The 22894-nt window shown below is 41.7% G+C and overlaps 1 protein-coding gene across 1 annotated transcript in view; it reads left to right on the top strand.

The window, feature by feature from the left end:
- The window catches only part of rtn4r (reticulon 4 receptor), a 112789-nt gene extending 89909 nt beyond the window's left edge, over nucleotides 1-22880 (top strand). Inside the window, exon 2 of the mRNA XM_072664641.1 lies at nucleotides 20719-22880. Within this exon, the coding sequence (XP_072520742.1) occupies nucleotides 20719-22109 (1391 nt within the window). The 3' untranslated portion in view covers nucleotides 22110-22880. The remainder of the gene's footprint in view (nucleotides 1-20718) is intronic.
- Nucleotides 22881-22894: the final 14 nt, after the last annotated feature.

Genomic DNA, 22894 nt, shown 5'->3' with positions numbered 1-22894 from the left:
TGTCCCTTTTTTCCCCCCAGTTTGGTACTGCCAGTTAACCCACATGAGGAGTGCAAGGTACTCCAATACATGTGAAACCAGCCAAGGCCTCTTTTCAAACTGCCGCCAGTATGGTATGTCCAGGCAGCCGACACAGAAAAGCACTAGGTCTCCAGCTGGAGAGAGCACAGCCAGTTGTGCTCTCCCTGACTCCGGCTGCTGATGGCAAAGCTACACGACTCGAGATTCGGACTTGCGTCCCCCAGGCCATAGTGGTGGTGCATTAGACAACAGACAGTTCTTTTAAAATGCTTCAATAATACTTTATTATCCATACTAGCATCATTTATTAATAATAATGTTGTGGTTGACCCTTGTCAAAGTATCTCAGATCCTTAAGCTTCATACAGTGGATTAATATATAGCTTAGCAGCCATGGGCGTCGAGCTCACAACCCTGTGAACATAAGCCAGTATAAAGGTAAAGGTGCACGTATTTGTCACTGTACACATGGGCAGCCAAGAGAGGGTAAAGGGCCTTGCTCAAGGGCCCAACAGTGGCAGCTTGCCGAGCCCGGGAATCAAACCCACAACCCTGTTATCGATAGCCTGGCGCTCTAACCGCTGAGCCACCACTGCCCCAGTTTAAATAGTAACCCAGTTTACAAAGAACAGTTTAAATAGTCAGTAGTATTTCTTCATTTTCCTACAGGTATGGAGTTTTTTTATTTGGTAGGATGGCCCTTATTTTTTAGCCTTTGCATTCGGCCTTGGTTCACTGACCTGCTAAATGGTGAAAAAACGTGGCCTACTTTTGAGCTCTTTGCTCCAGCCTCTCCAGCTTATTCTCTTCCAGGATTTCATCTGCCTTTCTCACAACCCAGTCGGCTCTGGACAAAAAGCCTACTCCCTCTGATGAGACCTTTTAGACAGCCATAAAAACTAAATAATGCAGCGAGAGCACGTCAAATAGAAACACAAGTGGAAGTGTCTAGACTAGACCATTAGAACAATTTTCTGTACAAGCATCAAATTTTTCACTCATTACAGAGTCAATAGTTTGGAAAATGAATGGCTGCAAGTGGGCTCTTTCAATTTATTTTATTTTTGGGGTTTTCCTATAAAGCTTCAACCAAATGGCTAAACAGGTTATGCGTTCATTTCCATTTCCTTTATTTCCAATATCATATGAAGGAGCTGAAATTACAATTTAGCAGCCATAACAGTTTGTATCATAAGACGCAAAGCTTGAAAATCGATGATTATTGTTTATGGCCTTATTGCTCTTGAATGGGGGGGTGGCTGTGCAGCAATGTGCTGTGTGCAATAACACAACCTCTTCTAACACTCTTCTAACAGTCTGAGTTCGCTTCCTGTGTCAGATTATTAGAGCTGGAGTTCTTGTTTGTTTGTGTTTGTTTATTCAACTCCTAAAATCTCGCTCCTCCCTGACGGCTCCCTGACTCACCGTTCTGTCAGCAAAGCACTTTTGTTGCTCATCTTCCTCTTCATCCATCATGCATTTAGCTTACGTGTCTTTGTCCTAGGACGATTGCGAGGTTGCTGTGCTTTCGTCCCCAAACTTACACAAAGTTACACCGGCGTCTGCCTGGAAACTAGAGCATGAAGGAATACGCCAGCATTTTCCACCCTAATCTCCATCAGCCACATGTATCGGTAGCGTATTGTGAATCAGCACATGCAATGATTTAGACAAAAGTATTGGGACACCTGCTCCCAAAATCAAGGGTATTAAAAAGAGCTTAAATGCTTTTGTTGGAGTAACTGTCTCTACTGTCCAGGGAAGATGGCTTCTCTACTATATTTTAGAGGAGCATTATTGTGAGGATTTGATTGCAGCCAGTGACAAGAGCGCTAGTGAGTTCAAGATGAACTCAGAGTGTCAGATGATCCGTTCCACCTCATCCTCAACCCGGAAGTATTGGATGGAGCACAGTTCCACTGTTCAATGCTGGTGGGCTTTATACCTCTCTAGCCCATGCCAGACATGAGGCATGGTGCCAGCATTGATTTTCTTCATCTACAGTGGCTTCATCTATCAAGGGGTGGGCTCTACAGATTAGGCAGCAAGTGAACAGTCCGTTCTTGAAGGTGATCTGTTGTTGTTCAGCACGAAAAGTGGACAAGGAACTTTCACAGGAACCCAACTGTGATGAATAGATGACTGGATTAGATCTCCAAAACGTGAGGCAGGCATTTTTTTCTGGTATGAAGTTGTCAGTACCTACCGAAAGGGGTTCAGAAAGGGACAACCGGCAAACCAGTGAAAAGGTCATGGGCACCTAAGGCTCATTCATGCATGTAGTTCCCACCTCACAAGTGCCAGAATCCACAGGACAGGGCAGGACAGGACCGGAGCCTTGTGAAATCCATGCCTCGACGGGTCACATCTTGTATGGCGGCACCTAAAGAGGGACCTAATCAGGATTAGGTGCTATTATGTGCTAACACTATAGCATTATAGGTTACTATACAGCTGTATTACAGAACATGGAGGCAGTTGCTATGCAGTGTTTTATGGAATTATTACAGATCATTTCTATAATGGTATAAAAAGGACTACACAGTGCAGGTGGTAACTGGCTAAAGATAAATAGTGTGGAAATGCATTGGATTTTCCACTCCCTGCTTAAACAAAGCCTCTGGAGTTTTAACGGTTCCCGCAAGATGCAATACCGTTCATGCAAGAGAGAGCAGCGATAACTATAACCATCTTTACAGCCACCTTAAACAAAGGTACCATAAGAGCATGCAGAGCACCTAACGATGCATGGCATTACAACTGAGTTCATTGTCCAAAGCCATGTTTTTTTTTTTTGCACACAAGAAAAGGTAACGACAGGACCTGAAAAAAAAAAAAACCCTCAATGAATGAACGGTTCAGGGATGGGATTACTCAAGCAAATAGCCCAAACAGCCCAAGAAACGGCAGGGTCCCAATTAAAACAGTGCACTGATCTGCATTATTCCATAGGCCAAACCTGTCTTTCAACTCCCTGCATAATTACATCCAAAAGATTGTGGGGGAAATTCGGCGCGTGGACCTTCCGCGATGACAAGCAATTTGTGGCGAACTCATATACTGGAGCTACACCGGAGCCTCGCCATCCATTTAATTTACGGCTGGAAGCTGTGCAGTACCTGCCTGCAAATGTATTACTTCCCTGAAGACCGTACTGGGAAACTGATTGACCAGAACCTGAGGGAAGATTCGGGTCTTGGGTTTATACAAGAAGAAAATATGACCAGCGTGACCGCAGACAGTGCTGTGAACATGGTCAAGGCCTTGGGATTTCAACATGTGGACTCACAATCAGTGCTTTGGGCATAATCAGTGCATTTGGACAAGTCAACCTTGCTATCAGCGAGTGAGGCCGAAATGAACCATATTGTAATTCACTGTAAAATAAGGCAGGGAAGCTTATGTTGAAATAAACATCGATAATTACAGCAAGAGCAGGACCACCAGCCCCGTGGCCAAGCCCCGGTGATTTCATTCAGCTTTAGATTAATGAATTCAAATGCATTACAAATTGATTCATCACTGCTGTCCAGTGAAAACCATGTATCTCCAGTTTTCCTCATCATTTAAACTATGCAGGTGTGGTTACTTCTGGATGAAAGGACCAATAGAAATGCTCCAAAATGACTTGGAATAAACTCTTCTACCATTGACTTCTTCATTGAAAGTTCACAAGGGGGTTTTCCTTCTCCTGTAAAGTTGCCGTTTTGGAGTGTCGTGGTTCGTCTTGTCCGGAGGAGGACTTTGTTTGAAAGGAGACTCGTGACCACTGTCTTTCAGGAATACCTTAGGTTTTATACCCTACTATATGTCACACACTGCTGGACTTTTTCCATATGCAGGATGTTTGCATTTCATCCATAAGGAACAATCATTATCCCCCACCATTACTTATGTGGTCTACGTGCTGCAGGCACATCTGGACCCCTTAACATCTCTTTCATGTACACCCAAAAGTATGTCCAATCTAAACAACATCTTATGTTTGTTCGGTTCATGTACAGTTTCTCCAATTAGGTCAAAGAACGGAGCCCACTCTCCTTTCCAGGTCTACCCCATGGGCCTCACCATATCATTCCTCAACTCCATACCATTCCTTCAGGCCTATGAACATCTGCATAGCCAATAAATATACCACAGGAGATACATGCCACAGGAGACATCATGCAGAATTTGAACCTGGTCATATTATTAAAATAGCAGATTTTAGCTTTGGTACCTGCCATTAAAACAATATTTACATTTACAATATTTGTTCTAGTGCTCTTATCTCTTATCCAGTAGAACCCCCTAGGAGGACCATGCCTGAAGCCTTTCCTCCTTATTCTAACATCCTATAAATTCTATTTCTACCTTGTTCAGGTGTCTATGACAAGTCTGCGCAACCCTCCACCACCCCGTCACCTCCCTTTTAACCCTGTCATCTCTCATTTCTGCTGGCCCCACATTATCAGAGGGGGGACTGGCCTCCAACCACAAGGCAGAAGCCACCTTTTTTGTTCTATTCTACATTATGTCCAAATGTTTGTGGACACACATGCCAAAGAATGCATTCAGCTACTTTAAGTTGCTACTATGGCTGACACAGGTGTGCAAACACAGAGCCAGTCTAGTATTGCCATAGAATAGGACTTTACAGAGTACATAAACATGACCCTCTTGGCACCATGCTGCCTAATGCCAGCCGTGGGCTAGAGGGGTATAAAGCCCCCCAGCAGTGAGCTGTGGAGCAGTGGGAGAACTGGGTCCTCTGAAATGATTCTAATACTAATACTTTTGGGATGAGTTAGGTAGGGTAGTGAGCATTCAACATCCTGACCTCATTAATGCTGTTGTCGCTGAATGCAATCAAATCCTCACAGCAATGCTCCTCTAAAATCTAGTAGAAAACCTTCTTCCCTGGACAGTAGAGACAGTGACTCCTAAAAAAAGCCTTGATTTTTGTAAGAAACACTCAATACGCAGGTGTCCCAATACTTTTGTCCACATATTTTATTTTTAAGTAAATGCTCCAGTTCTGTAGTTTTATGCCACATTAAATATAATTGTTTTTTTGGTCATTTTGGGAATGTTACCTAAAACATTTCCAAAATGTTAGCATTTATCTAACTGGGAATGTTGTTATGCAAGCCATTATTACACCACACGTTTTTTTCCAGACCGTTCCTGGAATGTTATTTCTGCAACCTTTAAAAAAAAGTTCTACTGACGTTCTCTGTTAGCTAGGTTGTATGCAAATATAGAGTCAGGAGTCTTGCCCAAGGACTTGTAAGTTTTATATGGTTATCTTTCTAAGCCCAGGATTTGAACCCTAGCCTACCCACTACGCTACACCAACCCAATAATGAGCTTCTATACCTGCATGAAATGTGATGGAATTTGAGTTTCTGGCTGAAAATGAGCATTTTCCCTCTCTAAGACTGCACTCATTGCTATAGCACACAGTCAGAGCTTTAAATGAAACGTTGCTTTGGTTGAACTGAGGTCTTTGCTTGAATCCACAAGAGTCTTCTGTGCAAGTTAGCACTGATACCTTCTGGCTAGCGTTGTGTTTGTTAGTAGTTGTGCATGTAGAAGGAAGTATTCCCTGTTTGCCTTTCTGATGTTTAGTTTGGGCAGAAGAAAAGGGTTCAGTTTGAAAGAGGGCTGGGTGGTATCATCTAAAAATAGCAGTTCCTCTGAATTTTACAGTGAATTCTCATGTATGACTATGTATGATATTTAGCCAAAAGTATTTGGACACCACAGTTATTGTTTCTTAAACAAGAGCTGATCCTGCTTTTGTTGCAAGAAGTGCCTCTACTAGATTTCATTGCATTCATCTACATAAGTATTTTTGAGGCCAGGCTCGATAACCCCAAAGCAACTCCCAATCAACTCATCCCAAAAGTATTGGATGGAGCAGCATTCATCATTCCAGAGAACACAGTTCTCCCAATGCTTCACAACTCACTGATGGGGGGCTTTATACCCCTCTAGCCCACGCCTGGCATTAGGCATGGTTCCAGCCAACATGCTAATGTGGGGCTCATGTGTGGCTCACATGGGTGGAAGGTGGGCTAGATGAGTTCCAGGTGGTCATGGGATCTGAAGACCTAGTTGGTCTTCTTAAACGGGCCCCATCGGTACAGCCCACCCTAATCCTACATGGTCCAATCTAGGCCCCATGTGCAGTGTATAACCCAGATGAGGCCCACGTTTCTTCAGCTCTTCTTGGTCCCATTACTGATCTGGGTGGGACCCTGGTGGGCATCCATATGTGGGGTAAACATGAAACTCATGGACAAATCTTTCTGGTTTCCAGTTGGGATACCTATCCTATACATCTATCCATACCTTAATTGGGATGCTATTAGGTTCATGTTTATATGCCACAGAGAGTCCTATTCTATTGGCAGTACTTCTCTACTGTGTGGGTGTACATTTGTGCATCTGTTTCAGCAATTGGTGCAACTTAAAGTAGCTGAATGCATTCATTAGAAGGGGTGTCCACAAATGTTTGGACATATGGTGTACATTATAGAGAGAAGGTAAATCTGTAGGTGGAAACCTGGAGCAGATTGCAGTGCTACAAGAGTGCCTGGCTAGTAGCTGGTCTTAACAGCAGTGCAGCAACAATATCTACATAAGCATTTTTGCAGCAATCCCATAGAAGATCTAGTTTTGATTCTCTAAAGCAGTGGTTCTCAAATTGGTCCTCGGGGACCTCCAAAGGAGCTACACTTTTGCTCCATTTCAACTTGCAACACAAAGAGAAAGAAATTACACCATCTAGAGGCCCCAGAAGACCACTTTGAGAACCTCTGCTCTAAAGAACCAATCAATGAAAGCCTCAGTAAAGAAATATTTTTGTAAAGGATATGTTTGAGTATGAAGGACCTTACTGTAGTTCAAATAACCTTAAAGTAGAGGTTTTGTACCGATTAAATGGTTAAAGACGGACTATACAGTTCCTGAATCATACATTCTAGTCTTCAAGAACCATATATTTAGGTATGTGCTTTGAGGTTAGATCCCTGTAGACCACTTGTGTTCTAAGGAACCAATCCATGAAAGCCTCGGTAAAGAAGATGATTGATTGATCTTTTAGGAAAGTGCTTTGAGGTTAGATCCCGGAAGATCACTTTGAGAACCTCTGTTCTAAAGAACCTTTAATTGAAAGCTTCTCTAAAGAAGAGTAGGAATGGCCTTAATAGAGGTTGTAGAGGTTCCCTACCAATTGGAAGTTTCCCCCCCTAAAACCATATATCCTTATATCCATACAAGTCTTAAAGAACCATGCAGGAACCATTATTTGTAGGAGTGTGCTTTGAGGTTAGATCCCTGAAGACCATTTTGAGACCTTTGAACTTCTGCTCTAAAGAAGTCTTAATTTAATGTTTCTGTAAGGAAGAGTATAAAGAACCTTAATGTAGTTTAAAGAATCTTAATTGAGGTAGAGGTTCTCTACCAATTAGAAGATTTTTACCCCCTAAAACCATACAAAGTTCTTAAGAACCATTTAGGAACCTTTGTTTTTAGGAGTGTGCTGTAAGTTTAGATCCCTGCAGACCACTTTAAGAATCTCTGTTCTAAGGAACCAATCCATGAAAGCCTCAGTAAAGAAGAGTATTTACAACTTTTAATGTAGTTCAAAGAACCTGAATAGAGGTAGAGGTTCTCTACCAATTAGACAAGTGTTGTTTTTGTTAAAACCACACATCAAAGCCTTCATTAACCATTTAGAGACCATTATTTTTAGGAGTGTGCTTTAAGTTTAGATCCTCGAATACCACTTTAAGAACCTCTGCTCTAGAAAAGCCTTCATTGAAGGTTTCTGTAAAGAAGAGTATAAAGGACCTTCATGTAGTTGAAAGAACCTTCATCAAAGAAGAGGTTCTCTGCCAATTACATTCCAATTACAAGTTTTTTATATTCCTAAAACCATACATCCAAGTCTAGAAGAACCATTTAGGAACATTTATCTTTAGGAGTGTGCTTTGAGATCTTTGAAAGATTCTGTAAAGAAAAGTATGAAGAACCTTATTGTAGTTCAGAGACCCTTGGAAGAGATAGAGGTTCTCTACCAATTAGACCACCCCTTCCCTAAAATCATACATCCATGAACCTTTTAGGAATCTTTATTTTTATGGAAGTGCTTTGATGTTAGATCCATGAAGACCACTTTGAGAACTTCTGCTCTAAAGAAGTCTTAATTGAAATGTTGTGCAAAGAAGAGTATAAAAAACTTTTAATGTAGTTTAAAGACCTTGAATAGAGGTAGAGGTTCTCTACCAATTAGACAAGTGTTGTTTTTCCTAAAACCACACATCAAAGAAGAGTATAAAGAACCTTAATGTAGTTGAAAGAACCTTCATCAAAGAAGAGGTTCTCTGCCAATTACATTCCAATTCTACATTCCAATTACAAGTTTTTATTTTCCTAAAACCATACATCCAAGTCTAGAAGAACCATTTAGGAACATTTATCTTTAGGAGTATGCTTTGAGATCTTTGAAAGTATGAAGAACCTTAATGTAGTTCAGAGATGTAGAGTTAATGTAGAGATAGAGGTTTTCTACCAATTAGACCACCCCCTCCCTAAAACCATACATCCAAGAACCTTGTAGGAACCTTTATTTTTAGGGAAGTGCTTTGATGTCAGATCCATAAAGACCACTTTGAGAACTTCTGCTCTAAAGAGGTCGTAATTGAAATGTTGTATGAAATGTAAAGAAGAGTATAAAGAACCTTTTAGTAGTTCAAAGAACCATAATCAAGGAAGATGTTCTTTACCAACTGATACAGTTTTCCAAAAAACATACATATAAGTCTAGAAGAACCATTTATGAACATTTATCTTTAGGAGTGTGCTTTGAGATCTTATGTAAAGAAAAGTATGAAGAACCTTAGTAGTAGACACTTAGTAGGTAGAGGTAGAGGTTCCAGGTTAGACCACTGCCCTCTAAAATCATACATCCAAGAACCATTTAGGGTCCTTTGTTTTTAAGAAAGTGCTTTGTAGGTGGATTCTGATCTTGTTGCTTTTGTTGTTGGATGTTCTTGGTGCTATAGGCTACGACCATCTGCTGGGTCAGGTGGAAAAATCCACTTTTGGCAACTATCTCAGTGTAGATGGATGCCACAGTTATCGGTCGAAGGTCATACAAGTTTAAAACGTGTGTTTTTAAAGAAACCAAGCAGTGGAAACCCTTCATGTCTTTAAAGTCCATCATTACAGCAATACTGTTTATATTAGAAGTGTGCGCAGAGAGTTTCTCTCTGTCATTGATTTGATTCCCCACGACCTGTGCATCTCTGTTATTCATGAGCCATCTGGTTGGCTGGTAGCACGAGGGACACACACGCCCTGATCTGCACTTGTTCCTGTTCTAGTGCTGGTAGGGTCCATGTCTGCATACCACACTGCTTACTGCAGCACTGGCCATTTCAGTTTCAGAAAATAAAGGTGCTTCAAAGGGTTCTGTACAATAGAAGAACCACATTTGATTCCTTAAAGATATGTGAGCATGTGAAGAACCTTATCTAAAGTACATTCACATGATGTAGCATCTGCCTTGTAGATTCTCACCTGGTATTCAACTAACATTCTACTGAAGGTTTATTAAATACAGGTGAACTTGAAAGTTGGATGTAAATGACCTGTCTTTTGAATGAAACCCTACACCTAACCTCAGGTGAGCATCTACAAGGCATCCATCTGTACCATCCATGGACCATCCAAGTCAAATGACACTGCTTCACTTGGTGTGAAGGTTCTTTAACATGTTTTGGAACAGGAATCGGAGAGTGTGAAGAACCTTTAATGTTGTAAAGAAACTTCACTTGATAAAAAGATTCAATACCATGTTTGTAAAAGAGATGTAAAAGTTCAAAGAACCTTTTAAAGGTCTAAAGAACCTTCACTTGATAAAAAGATTCAATACCATGTTTGTAAAAGAGATGTAAAAGTTCAAAGAACTTTTTAAAGGTCTAAAGAACCTTCATTTGATAAAAAGATTCAATACCATGTTTGTAAAAGAGATGTAAAAGTTCAAAGAACCTTTTAAAGGTCTAAAGAACCTTCATTTGATAAAAAGATTCAATACCATGTTTGTAAAAGAGATGTAAAAGTTCAAAGAACCTTTTAAAGGTCTAAAGAACCTTCACTTGATAAAAAGATTCAATATCATGGTTGTAACAGAAATCTGTAAGTGTGAAGACTCTTAAAGGTCTAAACCATCATTTGCAATAAAGGATATTTATTAAGTTTGTAATAGAGATGAATGAGTGTGAAGAACCTCCACTTGATGTAAAGGGTCTTTACACTCACATATCCCTATTACAAACAGGTTTTTGGCTATGGAACCACAAGTGGTTCTTCTATGGCATCATTCAAAGAACCTTTTCAAGCACCTTTCCTTTTACATGTAGACAAATTTCCGTTTTGTGGTCATATATAGTTTATATATTGCAATTCAGTATTCATTTTAAGTATTTTTTAGGTTTGACTGCAAATAACCCCCCCCCCCCCAAAAGAGAACAATGTCTGCTTTATCTAATATAGTTTACACTTTTCTCAGTGCTTTAAGAAGTTTTATTGAAGAGACACAGGATAGTGAAGCAGACAAAGCCACATTAATCCATCTATAATTGCTGCTACCCAGAATAAATTACAGAAAAATCCAAGGGATTCTGTCTCTTTCTCAACCCTTCTGTTTTACTGTTCTCTTAGAAGTTTTCATAAAGTGTTTTCGGTCCAGTCTTCTTGTCTACATTTTCTTTTTCATCCTCACACAGTCGGTGAGTAATTAAATCAGCATGGTAAATTAAATTTACACGTACATGCCTGTGAAATGTGCCAGAGAAGTCCAACTAATTCCTCTACCTCAGAGAAATCAGTCTCCACATTAGACCTGAGAACATTTCTCACACTTTTCTTATGGAGGCATCAAACTATCCACTTCTTTGCATAAAGATTTTTCTATTTACATAATTAGAACGGGGGCAGCCTGAGGATAATGTATGGTAAAATCTGCAGCAGCACTTTCAACAGGGAGTTGTTTTGAATTGTTTGACTAAATTGTGATTACCTGTAGATACGGCGAAAATGGGAGATTACAGAACATCTTTGGAACACTGAGCGATCTGTTAACTGTGTTTCAGTAATTTTAGCAGTGAATTTACACTCTTCTCACAGTCTGAGCACTTGAGTAAAGGATGGATCTGTATATGCACGAAATCCGACTTGGTCTTCTGCTGTTGTGGCCCATCCGCCTCAAGGTTGGACGTGGTGTTGTGCATTCTGTGAAGCTTACCTGCTTTTCACCACAGTTGTACAGAGTGGTAATCTGAGCTACTGTAGCCTTTCCGTCAGCTCCAACCAGTCTACCCCTTCTCAGTTGATCTCTCTCATTAACAGGGTGTTTCCATCTGCAGAACTGCCAATGTACTTTCTTTATCTCACCAGTCTAAAGAAAAAAGTAATTCTATGGATGACTGTTGAGTTGAAAATCTCAGGAGATCAGCAGGTCTAGAAATACTCAAACCAGTCCTTCTGGCACCAACGATCATGCCAAATTCAAAATCACTGATCACATTTTCTGTCCTTTCTGATCAAGTTGCTGGCCTGTATCTGTATGATTTTATGCATAGCTGGCACACGATTAGCTGATTCAATAATTTAATTAATTAATAAAAAACATGAATGAGTAGATGTACGGGTGTTCCTAATGAAGTGCTAGGTAAGTGTAATTAAGTGGCTTGTCATTATACTTGTCAGCTTAGAGAGGGTTAAAGGCCCAATAGTTGCTGATTTTCAGACACACAACCCTGTGAGCCACCACTGCCCCAAATTCTTATCTTTATGTATCCTATAGTGCAGGGCCAAACAGGGCTACTTCCCTTGGAGCAGAAAGGATTGGAGGCCTTGTTCAAGGGCCCAAGAGTGGCAGCTTAGCAGACCTGGGTCGTCGAACCCGAAACCTTGGGTGATCAATAATCCAGGCAACTTCTGAACCACAACTGCTCAAATACTTTTAGTTTTTTGAGGAACTATCAGGCAAAGCCAACAGATTTGTGTGATGTTAGATCTGATTCTCAGTTAAGACAAAACAGCACTGTGTTAAAAAAGTTAAAAAAGCACAAAGAAGGTTGGAGTTAGAGTCCAGACCTTTAAGCAATTTAGTCTGTTCATTTAGGGCCAAATAGGTTAAACCTCTTCATTATTTGTTTTTAAATGAATCTTTAAAGCAAAAAGTAGAGCATCTTAAAGATGCATACCACCACCTCCAGTGTTAAAGAGGAAAGAGGAGAATGGCCTTCATTTGAATGAAATTGTGGATGAAATTCCACACTTCCTTGGACCCTGTGTATAAGCATGTGCTTATAATGAACATACATTTCATAGGCCCTAACATAGATCCCTGTGGGACTCCATAAGATATGGGAAAACAAGTGGTGGCCAATATAATTCAAAGTAGTTTCTGCATTAGGATTAATTCAGATTAGGATTAATTAATGAATAATAACCATTTAAGCCATTTAACCATTTAAGGGGTTAACATGGATGCAGACAGTCTTGGGATAAAGAGTTGAAAAAATAGATTCTAGGCAGTTTTGGCATCCTGGGTTCCTTGGCCATCAAGTGGGTCAACCAAGAGTAGTCAATGTACACAATCTGGACTAAAGTATTAGGACACCTGCTCATTCAAATCAAATTTTAAATCAAGGGTATTAAAAATATATTTTCTTGCTTTTGTTGGAGTAACTGTATCTACTGTCCAGTTTACTGTAAGGATTTCTACTAGATTTAAGAAAAGCACTGCTGTGAGGATTTAATGCCCTCATATTTTAGTTCTGTAATTTTAGTAATAGTTTTATAATCAGACATTCTAAACTTGTTTATTTAGTTTGGTAGCAGCTTTTTAAAATGACCATTTTATATAAATTTTTATAGTGTGTTTAATATCTAACACTCCTCTGTGTAATGACTGTTTAATCTGACTGACCATTCAGCTCCTAGTTCCTTTAGAATTTAATTTCGGACACACAGGGGAAGCTCGTTCCACCACTTCGGTGCAGGACAGAAAAAAGCCTGGACGCTCGTCTTCCGTGGATTTTGAGGGATGGCGGGTCGAGCCGAGCCGTACTTAAAGCTGGAAGGGCTCTTGGTGCAGATCGGCTTTTGACCATTGCCATCAAGTACGGAGGGGCTGGTTGGTCCGTTCTTGGCTTTGTAGACCAGAGTCAGGGTTCTGAATCTGATGACCTGGGCAGCAGCTACAGGAAGCCAGTGAAGAGAGAACGCAGCAGAGGAGTGACATGGCTGAATTTAGAGACATTGAAGACGACCCGTGCCGCTGCATTCTGGATGAGTTGCAGGGGTCTGATGGTGCGCAGAGGGAGACCAGCCAGAAGAGAGCTGCAGTAGTCAAGTCTGGAAGTGACGAGAGACTGAACATCTGAGCGCCTGGGTGGCCTCTCTAGAGAGGAAGGGTCAAATTCTCTGGATGTTGTACAGGAGAAATCTGCAGGATCGAGTTATGTTTGCAACATGACTTGAGAACATGTACATGCACTGAATGTACATGACAATGGGTGATCATCTTCCCCAACTCCTCCAGAAGTATTCTCTGGAGCACCATCCATCATTCCAGAGAACACAGTTCTTCCACAGCTCCACAGCTCAATGATGGAGGTCTTTAGGCAGCATAGTGCCAGTAGGTTGATGTTTATCTACTCCAGAGAGTCCTATTCTATTAGCAGTACTTCTCTACATTCTTCGCATTCATTAGAACGAGTGTCCTCAACCATTTCTGTAAACTATTTTAAGATTGTAACTAACGTTGGAGTTAAGAGGTGTAACACTACAGGCCTTCATTTGAGGCAGCTGAGCTTAATAAGCTCGGTCGTCTCTCTGCTGTCCGGCTTTGTGAACGTGTGTACATTACGCCGATGATGACTATCTGTGTACCTCTGAGACTATCCTTTCACAGCATGATCAATAGCAGAAAGAAGCCCTGCAGAGTGTGTTATTGTCCCTCACCCAGCATGCCCCAGGTGGCTTCGGGACAATGGCAGTTGTAAAAAAAGAAAGCGGCAGAACATGTAGCATGCTCGGGAAAAGGAAGAGGAGGAGGAGGAGACGGAGATGAAGTTGGAAATGTCGCTGAAATTCACCCCGTGTTCTCGGCAGGGACATATGTAAATTAGCTCTGAGGCAGGGATTGCCACACTTCGCTGCTCAGAGTCAACAAGCTTCCTCCCTCTGTCTCTCGCCCATTCTCTCCGCTGGCAGTTATCTTAAGTGCCTGCTTTGCATCGTTTCTTGTTTTGCTGTCCACACAAATCATTTAATTAGATGTCGAAGAAGCTGTCTTGATTTTTTTTATTTTTTTATCAGGTGTTTGTTGCTCGTCCCGCTGCCTCTCTTTTATCAGGACGGGTGCATTGTCCTAGAGAGAGAGAGAGAGAGAGAGAGAGAAAGAGAGAGAGAGAGAGCAGCAATCAATGCATTTCATGCAAAGCTGAGTGCTTGGTGTTAGCTTCTCTGTAATGACTCAGAGAGGTCCTCTCCATGCTAAGAGGCGCTTAGGATTGCACTCCTAATAGTCTTGTCACTTGAGAATCCAGTTTCACTCGTTTGCAGCGCGAGCAAGCTGCTGATTCGAGACGACGGCGCCGTCATGCGTCATGCACCCTGTAATTAGAGAAATAACTGCAAGGCAGTGCAAAACAAGTAGGCCAATTAAGTTTTTTCGCATGAGTTATAAGATATATAGAAAGATGCTGGGACCAGTGCGGCTCTGTTCAGTGGTTCAAAGCTTGGAATTGCCTTGATTCAGTCGTTACTGCACAAATAACGGCTACTAGCACATTAGCACAATTAGCAGGAAAATGAAGTGATCCAAAAGACGAAATAGTGTTCATGTAGAACGTTGGGTTTTAACGATATGGGAATTGTGGGCTGATGCCGCAGTCCGATATCTTTTTAATGTACAGATCTGATGATTAGTATTGCAGAGAAGCAGAGCATCCATTTCTGCTGGGTTATTAATGCAGTGGAATGGATGAAATCAGATATTTTAGTGCGGTAATCCAGCGTCATTTAAACGTTCTGCTATTCTGGAGTTCAATAACTTACTTAATAACATCAGCAAATATCAGCTGTACAAACTGATCAAGTCTAAGCATCAGTCTGATGACGAATGGCAAATTTCGATCCCCCTGGTCTGTTCGAGTACCCTAATACCGACTGACGGCCGATTATGATCCAATCTTTGCGATTATACAAATAATACAGCACCCAAACCTGGATTGTTAATTAACTTGCGGTTAATTATCACTAGTAAACCCTCATATTTTTAGTTCTGTACCTTTAGTAATAGTTTTATAATCAGATATTATAAACTTTTTTAAATTACCATTTTAAATTTGATAGTGTGTTTAATATCTAACAGTCCAGTCTGACCGACCATTTAGCTCCTGGTTCCTTTAAACATCTGTGTGTGTGTGTGTGTGTGTGTGTGTGTGTGTGTTTGTATATTTAGTGGTACACAGTTTGAACTGATAGATGTTGCTGTCTAGCTTAGCTTTTCTAGCTTGTTGATATTAAACAGCAAAAATATCAGAAAATAGTGTTAAAATTCTCTATTTTTGACATTTTGAGTAACAAATGCTTTTGACTGCTGTTCTGTGGACTGTCTGTTGTTGCTGTGTCACGTTTACAGCAAGGCCCTGAGCTGAGCTAAGCTAAGCTGAACTTCCAAAACTACCCTAAAACAAGAAAACCAAACAAATGCTTTATTTAAAACTGATAATTGAGGTGATGTAACCAGTTAGCAGCAAAAACAAGGCTTCTAATGCTAACTCTCCATTCCACCTTAAATAGTGCAGCAGTTCCACTGTGTACAGAATGAACTGCTGCATCATTTAAGGTGGAACGGAAAGTTCAGTTCAAATAAAGCTATTTTTGTTTGGTTCACTGTAATGAGGTCACTAATGAACCTTGTTCAGGGACGTTCCTCACTGCAGCAGCTGGGAATCTTGTCTGTTAATGGCGTGTAAAGGACGGCAGAGGGCTCTGTGATCAATTAAAAATACCTAGATCTGCCCAGAGTCCCTAATTCCTAGATATGCTGTATATACAGCCAAGCATTTTCAGCTATATATTATATTATACAGGATACAGGAGACTTTATTGTCATTCATCACATGTGGCACATGGGGTGGAACGAAATTGTGATCGCAAGTTCCCAGTTACACCAATATACAGCAATATTGAATAAATAAAATAATAAAATATAATACAATTTTTAAAAAGGATAGACCTAAATAGGAAAAGTAGAGAAATAAAAAAGGTAGCAGCAATATGACCACAATATATGAAAGGAGAGTAACAGCTAGAGATGCACCGATCTGATATTAAGATCGGATATCGGTCCTGATATTAAATAATAATATATTATAATAAATTATATAATAATATATTATAATAAATTTAAAATTAAATAAAATTTTGTTTATTTTAGTGACAAAGAAATAACAATTTAGTACATGCATATCTTTGTGTTAATTTGTTATATTTTGTTTTACAAAGTTAGAAAAGTAGCATTTAAGTCAATCCTGATGCCTTAAGTCTCTCCCACATGGTGAAGTATACGGTTTATTAATTCAGCAGTGGTATTGGATTGGTATCGGGTATCGACCGACATGCAAAGTTTATGTATTCGTATCAGAGCTGAAAAAGCTGGATCGGTGCATCCCTAGTAGCGGTAACATAATAAAGTGTCCAAGTGTATATTATATTATATAGTATATTATATTACAATGGCTGCACAGGGATATATTACCAGGTATAAATGTTATACTCTACACTGATTTATTCTCGGTAGGCGAAGGCTTTAAGAAGATTTGCAGAGTGCAGTTTCTGCAGTTCAGAATATTATTAGTTTCCTCTAGGTCAGGGGAACTGTGGAGGTCAAAAGACCACACACTCAAAGGGAACTGCTCATACGCTGGTATAACAGGCATATATATATATGTGTGTGTGTGTGTGTATGTATATATATATGAACAGTACACACATTCAAATCAAGTCAATTTGACATTGGTGCGAGATCTTTTGATAATCTGGAGGGTCTATGACCACCCTGAAAAATTGAAGATTGAAGAGAAAGGGAAAGAAAAGAAAATAAGGCTTCCTGACCGTGATCAGAAAGACGAGGAGAGTGACCGGCATACTGATGGAAAAGTGGGTGAAAAACAGGGTGGAAAAAAAAAAATATGAAAGAGGCATGTGGTCGATGACAACTAAATGGCCTTTTTATGCTGAAGGGTGACTAACGATAAAGGGCATGGATATGTGACTGTCCAGGGGACCAGACACTGCTCTGAAATAATTGGAGGACACTGGATGACATTTCAAGCAACTTTATTCAATGCTAAATAGATGAAAGGCGAGGGGGAAGGCGCGCGCAGGTTAGCGCGACCGGCTACGGCAGAGAAAAGGCGGCTTTGAAAGGCGAGTCTCAGCCACGCTTTGTGGGGGTGTGGGTAGTCTGCTAATGACTAGAAGATAAAAAAGAGGAGACCTGATGGATTCATGAAGCCTAACGCGGAACAGCCTGGCAATAGAATATTTTTATATCGGCAGAGACAGGGTGAGAGAGGAGTGCTGTGAAGCAGAAAGAGGGAAAGTCTGACAGCTTTCCGGTACAGGAGGATGACGGAAAAAGAGAGTGAGAAGGAGGGGGGGGGGGAGATGGCGAGAGAGATAGCGAGAGTGAGGTATTTGAGGGAGAGGCTAGCGCAGGGGTGCTGTCAAGCCTCAAGCAAGTTCCGTTTAACAAGCTGCAGGACGGAGGGACAGGGGCTTTGAAAGGGTGGGACTGCTTTGGGATTAGCCGAGGACAACCGAGGCTTGGAAATGGATGACGGCAGTAACACGGCCTTGTTAAAACATACTGTTCTAATAATATATACAATTTAATTAAAATAAATTCTAATTTCCCCCAGAAGCAGGTGCAGAACATCAGCTGCAGATGATCAGAACATGGTTGGAGAAGATTATTCTGGAGGAGTCTTAGTGTCTTATTTAAATCTCAGACGTTTGTTTTGTTTAGTCTGGTCTGCTCTTGATTGAAAGTTGAAGTGAGGGGTGAAGAAGATCACCATCATGGCCAGATCCAGAGAGCTCTCAGAGGCTTTCAGAACAAAGGTGGTAAATGCAGAAGAGTCTGGAAAGGGGTTGAAGACGATCTCTCGGTCCATATTTCTTAATAAGGAGCTACATATTTAATGGGATGTCCTATTTTTCACCCGACTGTAGCTGTAGAGGAGCACAGTGGAGAGAGAGAGAGAGCTCATATATTGGACTGACCTTGGCTTGTTTACAGTTATAGCATAGCATAGGATAGCATAGTGATTAACACAGATCATTTGCTTTGTATGGAGCTTTTTCCCCCCATATGGTTTGTCACCACACAAATAACGCTAATTTGCATTATTAGGGATTAAGGAATTTATGCTATGTCAATACTAACTGGGCATTTATTCCTATTTGACAGCAGATCTCTTGCTAAAACACAACACAATTAAAGCTAGCCACCACAAAGATAATGCTAATTTGTGTTAGCTATTGATGACAGGGTTGTGGGTTCGATTCCCGGGCTCAGAAAGTTGCCACTGTTGGGCCCTCTCTGCTCCCTGGGTGCTGCAGCAATAGCTGCCCACTGTTCCGGGCATGTGTTTGATCACTTGTATGTGTGTGTGTGTGTGTGTGTGTGTTCACTGCACTGATGGGTTAAGGCGGAGGCCAACTTCCATCTGTGTCCAGCACTTACATTGCATAGCAGTTATTGAGCTCTTATTGAAGCCTGTTAGCGTAGCTATATACACACAGTTAGCGGTTAGTGGGTTTACACTAACCACAAAGATAATGCTAATTTGTGTTAGCCATTGACGACAGGGTTGTGGGTTCGATTCCCGGGCTCAGAAAGTTGCCACTGTTGGGCCCTCTCTGCTCCCTGGGTGCTGCAGCAATAGCTGCCCACTGCTCCGGGCATGTGTTTGATCACTTGTGTGTGTGTGTGTGTGTGTGTGTGTGTGTGTGTGTTTACTGCACGGATGGGCTAAGGCGGAGGCCAACTTCCATCTGTGTTCAGCACTTACATTGCATAGCAGTTCTTTAGCTTAAAATATTAGCAGAAATTCTAAGCTCTTATTGGAGCCTGTTAGCTGAGCTATATACACACAGTTAGCGGTTAGTGGGTTTACATGTTAAACGGCTCTGTCTGTGTTTAAAATGGGCTAGGGGACCTGAACTAGCATTGAGCCTGTGGAGCATTTCAGGTTCTCACAGGGTGGATACAATGACAAGTAATGTATGTATAGATATATAGTGTTAAACTCAGGTTTTATCACTATGTCAAGCATCGTACAAGGAGTCTTCTGCCTGGATCTTGACCTTTCCTTCAACCAGTATGATGTATGATTTATGAAGAAGAATTACTCCTTTTCTACTACCTTTTTTTTACAATTTACACATGTTCTTTCCTAATATGGCTGATAATTATCCCTGCATATGAGTCTACACCTCAATTTCTCACTCTCCTAATTAAAGTAACCTTTCTGTAACGTGATATTTGAAAGTTTCCTGCTAGGAAGACTGACATTTGCACCTAGAAATGTATTTTGCCTGGTGGTAAAGTAACCACAGCTGGAAAAACCCAATAATGGCCTTAATTGGGCCGTAATCCATCACTTCCTTTACGCTGGAAACTGTATTTTACATCTCAGATCAGAGCTCTGCTTATACAGGTCATCTTTAGGTCATGTGTCTTTCTCCAGTCATTTCAAGAAGGTCCACATGTACAGCACTCTGTAGGACTTCCATCTAGCATCTTTTTTTCGTGGCCCTGTGGATAAAAAAAAAAAAAAAATCCACCCATCCTTATCCCACCCATGCAGCCACAAAGACATGAAAAGGCCCACCACTGCACTTATCTTCCTTAGGACAGACTGAAATGTCAACCCCTTCACCATGCCGAAGCATGATTAGTTCCACCTTCCCTATTAGTGCCAGCTAATTTTGCGCAAGGCACATTCCTATGTTTAATTTATCAGCACTCCCAATTGCCTGGCTCCTCATGCTTGCGTTGGCTGATAGATGGGAATGGGTCCCAAGGCGAAGATATCCGCCAGTAGTGCTTTCTTCACAGGCAGGCTGCAGCCGGCCATTTTTAGTGGAGCAGCGAGTGTTGCGAGGCAGAGAGTTGAAACGTATTTGAAATCTGTTCCAGGATTGAGGGGTTGTGCTTTTCTTATCTCGAGATGAAACGATCAGACGCTGCATAGGAACTGCTGGCTATCTCTCTCTTTCTGAGCTTTGAAATAGTCGCAAGAATAATACATTCAACTTTCCATTTCCATGATCGTCCCCTTTTGACTCGGTTCGTGTTTCTCCTTTTCGTTATAAAGCATGTAGGCTCTTGAAATCAAGCCCCCTTATCATCCTCCCACCCTTGCAATAATTGTTCAACAGATATTCGAGCGACTAATTCAATTATGACTAAACTCCTTCATAATAGTGCTTCAATAATGAAGCTATAATTAGCTCTTTTACATGCAACAGTATCATGGGATGATAAGTGGTTATGGTCTCAGCCCCAAAACTGACCCACACACCCCCCCTCTGTTCTTTGTCTCGTCTCCACAGGCGGTCGACTCTTCTGCCTGGTGCTGTGGCTGAACCTGGTGCCAGCGCTGAACGGCTGCCCGGCGAAATGTGTATGCTACAGCGAGCCGAGGCCAACCGTGGCCTGTCAGCAGCAGGGCCTGTTCTCCATTCCCACCGAAATCCCAGTCCGCAGCCAGCGGATATTCCTCCAGAGCAACAAACTGACGGTGGTCCGTTCCACCAGCTTTAGCTCTGTGCATAATCTCACTGTCCTCTGGATGTACTCCAACAACATCAGCCACATTGAGGCTGGGGCCTTCTACGGCCTGGAGAGACTGGAGGAGCTGGATATCGGGGACAACAGCAACCTTCGGATCATCAGCCCCTCGGCGTTCCGAGGGTTGACCAAGCTGCATACCTTGCACCTGCATAGGTGCGGACTCTCCGAACTGCCCGTAGGGGTGTTCCGCGGACTCTCCTCCCTTCAGTATCTGTATTTACAGGACAATAACATTCTAGCCCTGCACGACGACACTTTCTTGGATCTGGCCAACCTCACCTACCTGTTCCTGCACAACAACAAGATCAAGGTCGTGACGGATCACATGCTGCGAGGACTGATGAACCTGGACCGCCTGCTCCTGCATCAGAACCGCATCATTCACGTGCAGCAACGGGCCTTCAGCGACCTTGGCAAGCTAACCACCTTGTTTCTCTTCTACAACAACCTCACTATGTTGAGTGGAGAGTCAATGGACCCTTTGGTGTCGCTCCAGTACCTGCGGCTCAACGGGAACCAATGGATTTGCGACTGCCGGGCCAGGCCGCTGTGGGACTGGTTCAAGCGCTTCAAAGGCTCCAGCTCTGAGCTGGAATGCCACCTCCCAATCACTCTGGTGGGGAAGGACCTGAAACGGCTTAAAAGCAACGACCTGGAAGGATGCGTCGACACCAAGACTCGCTCCGGGAAGTTCCACTCCCTTGATGATCCTTTAGGAGAGAGCATTCCAAGGTGCTGTCTTTCAGATAACGACAAATCCTCCATTATCTCCAGCAAGTCCCTCCCTGACCCCTCGTCTTACAACAGCCGCCAGATCACCAACAACCCTCAGAAAGAGAAGGAGAACATCTCCAAGACCAAGGTCCGAGAAGCGGAACGGATAAAGAACGACACCCGCAGCAAGCAAGGAGTAAGTCTCAACGACGGGCCGCTCGGAACCCTTTCCAACAACCTTGACCAGTCGCTGGACAAACTCAACCCGGAGCTGTTGGACGACCTGGAGCCTTCGACGGCGCCGTCGAAAAAGAAGAAAAAGTGCTCCAAAAAGCCCAAATCTGACCAGTCCTGCCTGAAAGGTCATGGATCTACACTCAGAGCACTGGGCCTTCTCTTTTTCCCCATGTTCTGCTTGTCCTTAGCCATGTCTTAGTTTGAAGAGTTGAAGAGGTGCAAAGGTGCAAACTCCTGGATCCTCCTTTTTGCTCATGACAATGACGTACAAAATACCTACAGTAACCTACACTTGCAGGCAGAGACTGTAGATGGGGGATCGCGAGCCTGACCCACACGGTTGAGAATAAACAATAATTTACGAAGCTAAAGACACGTTTAAAGAAATGGATGCCTTTAAAGAACCCATACGATCTAATGTATATAAAAAAACTCAGTGCCCAAATGTTTGTTCTATGTACTTTTAAATGTGCTGTGTTTAAGCAACACTGCAGAGAGAGTCCTCCTCCCCTTTACCTGCAAAAGCTTACACTGATCAGAAAGTGACTACTGTAGACAACCCACTAAAAAAACGAAAAAGAAAAAGAACGAAAGATATATTAAGAAAAAAAAAAAGAAAATTAAAAAGCATACAAGAAAGGCCGAAAGCACACGGGAATGTTGCAGGTGTGAGAAGACGACATCGTTTCTGTTCCCAATGTTTTTTTTCTTCAAAGTGATATTACATTTGTTCAATACTGTTCTGTTTTTTTATGTTTCTAAGTATTTCAGTAAAGACAACTGTTTAATTATCCCCGAAACATGCAGAGTTCTGTTTTGCGTCACGACAAAAGTGAGTTTTTACAGGTGGCGTCTGTTGAAGGAATGCTGTCTAACTGTTCACTGAGATTGCGATGGAATTATAGATATGCATTTTATTTTACTGGTGTACAAGCATAAATATATTACAAATAAAATATCTCATTTTCTATAGCTGCTCATTCT

This window comes from Salminus brasiliensis, chromosome 20, assembly GCF_030463535.1.
Source record: "Salminus brasiliensis chromosome 20, fSalBra1.hap2, whole genome shotgun sequence".
Lineage (NCBI taxonomy): Eukaryota > Metazoa > Chordata > Actinopteri > Characiformes > Bryconidae > Salminus > Salminus brasiliensis.
The sequence above is the reverse complement of the archived record's forward strand: the minus strand, read 5'-3'. Positions and strand labels throughout refer to the sequence as shown.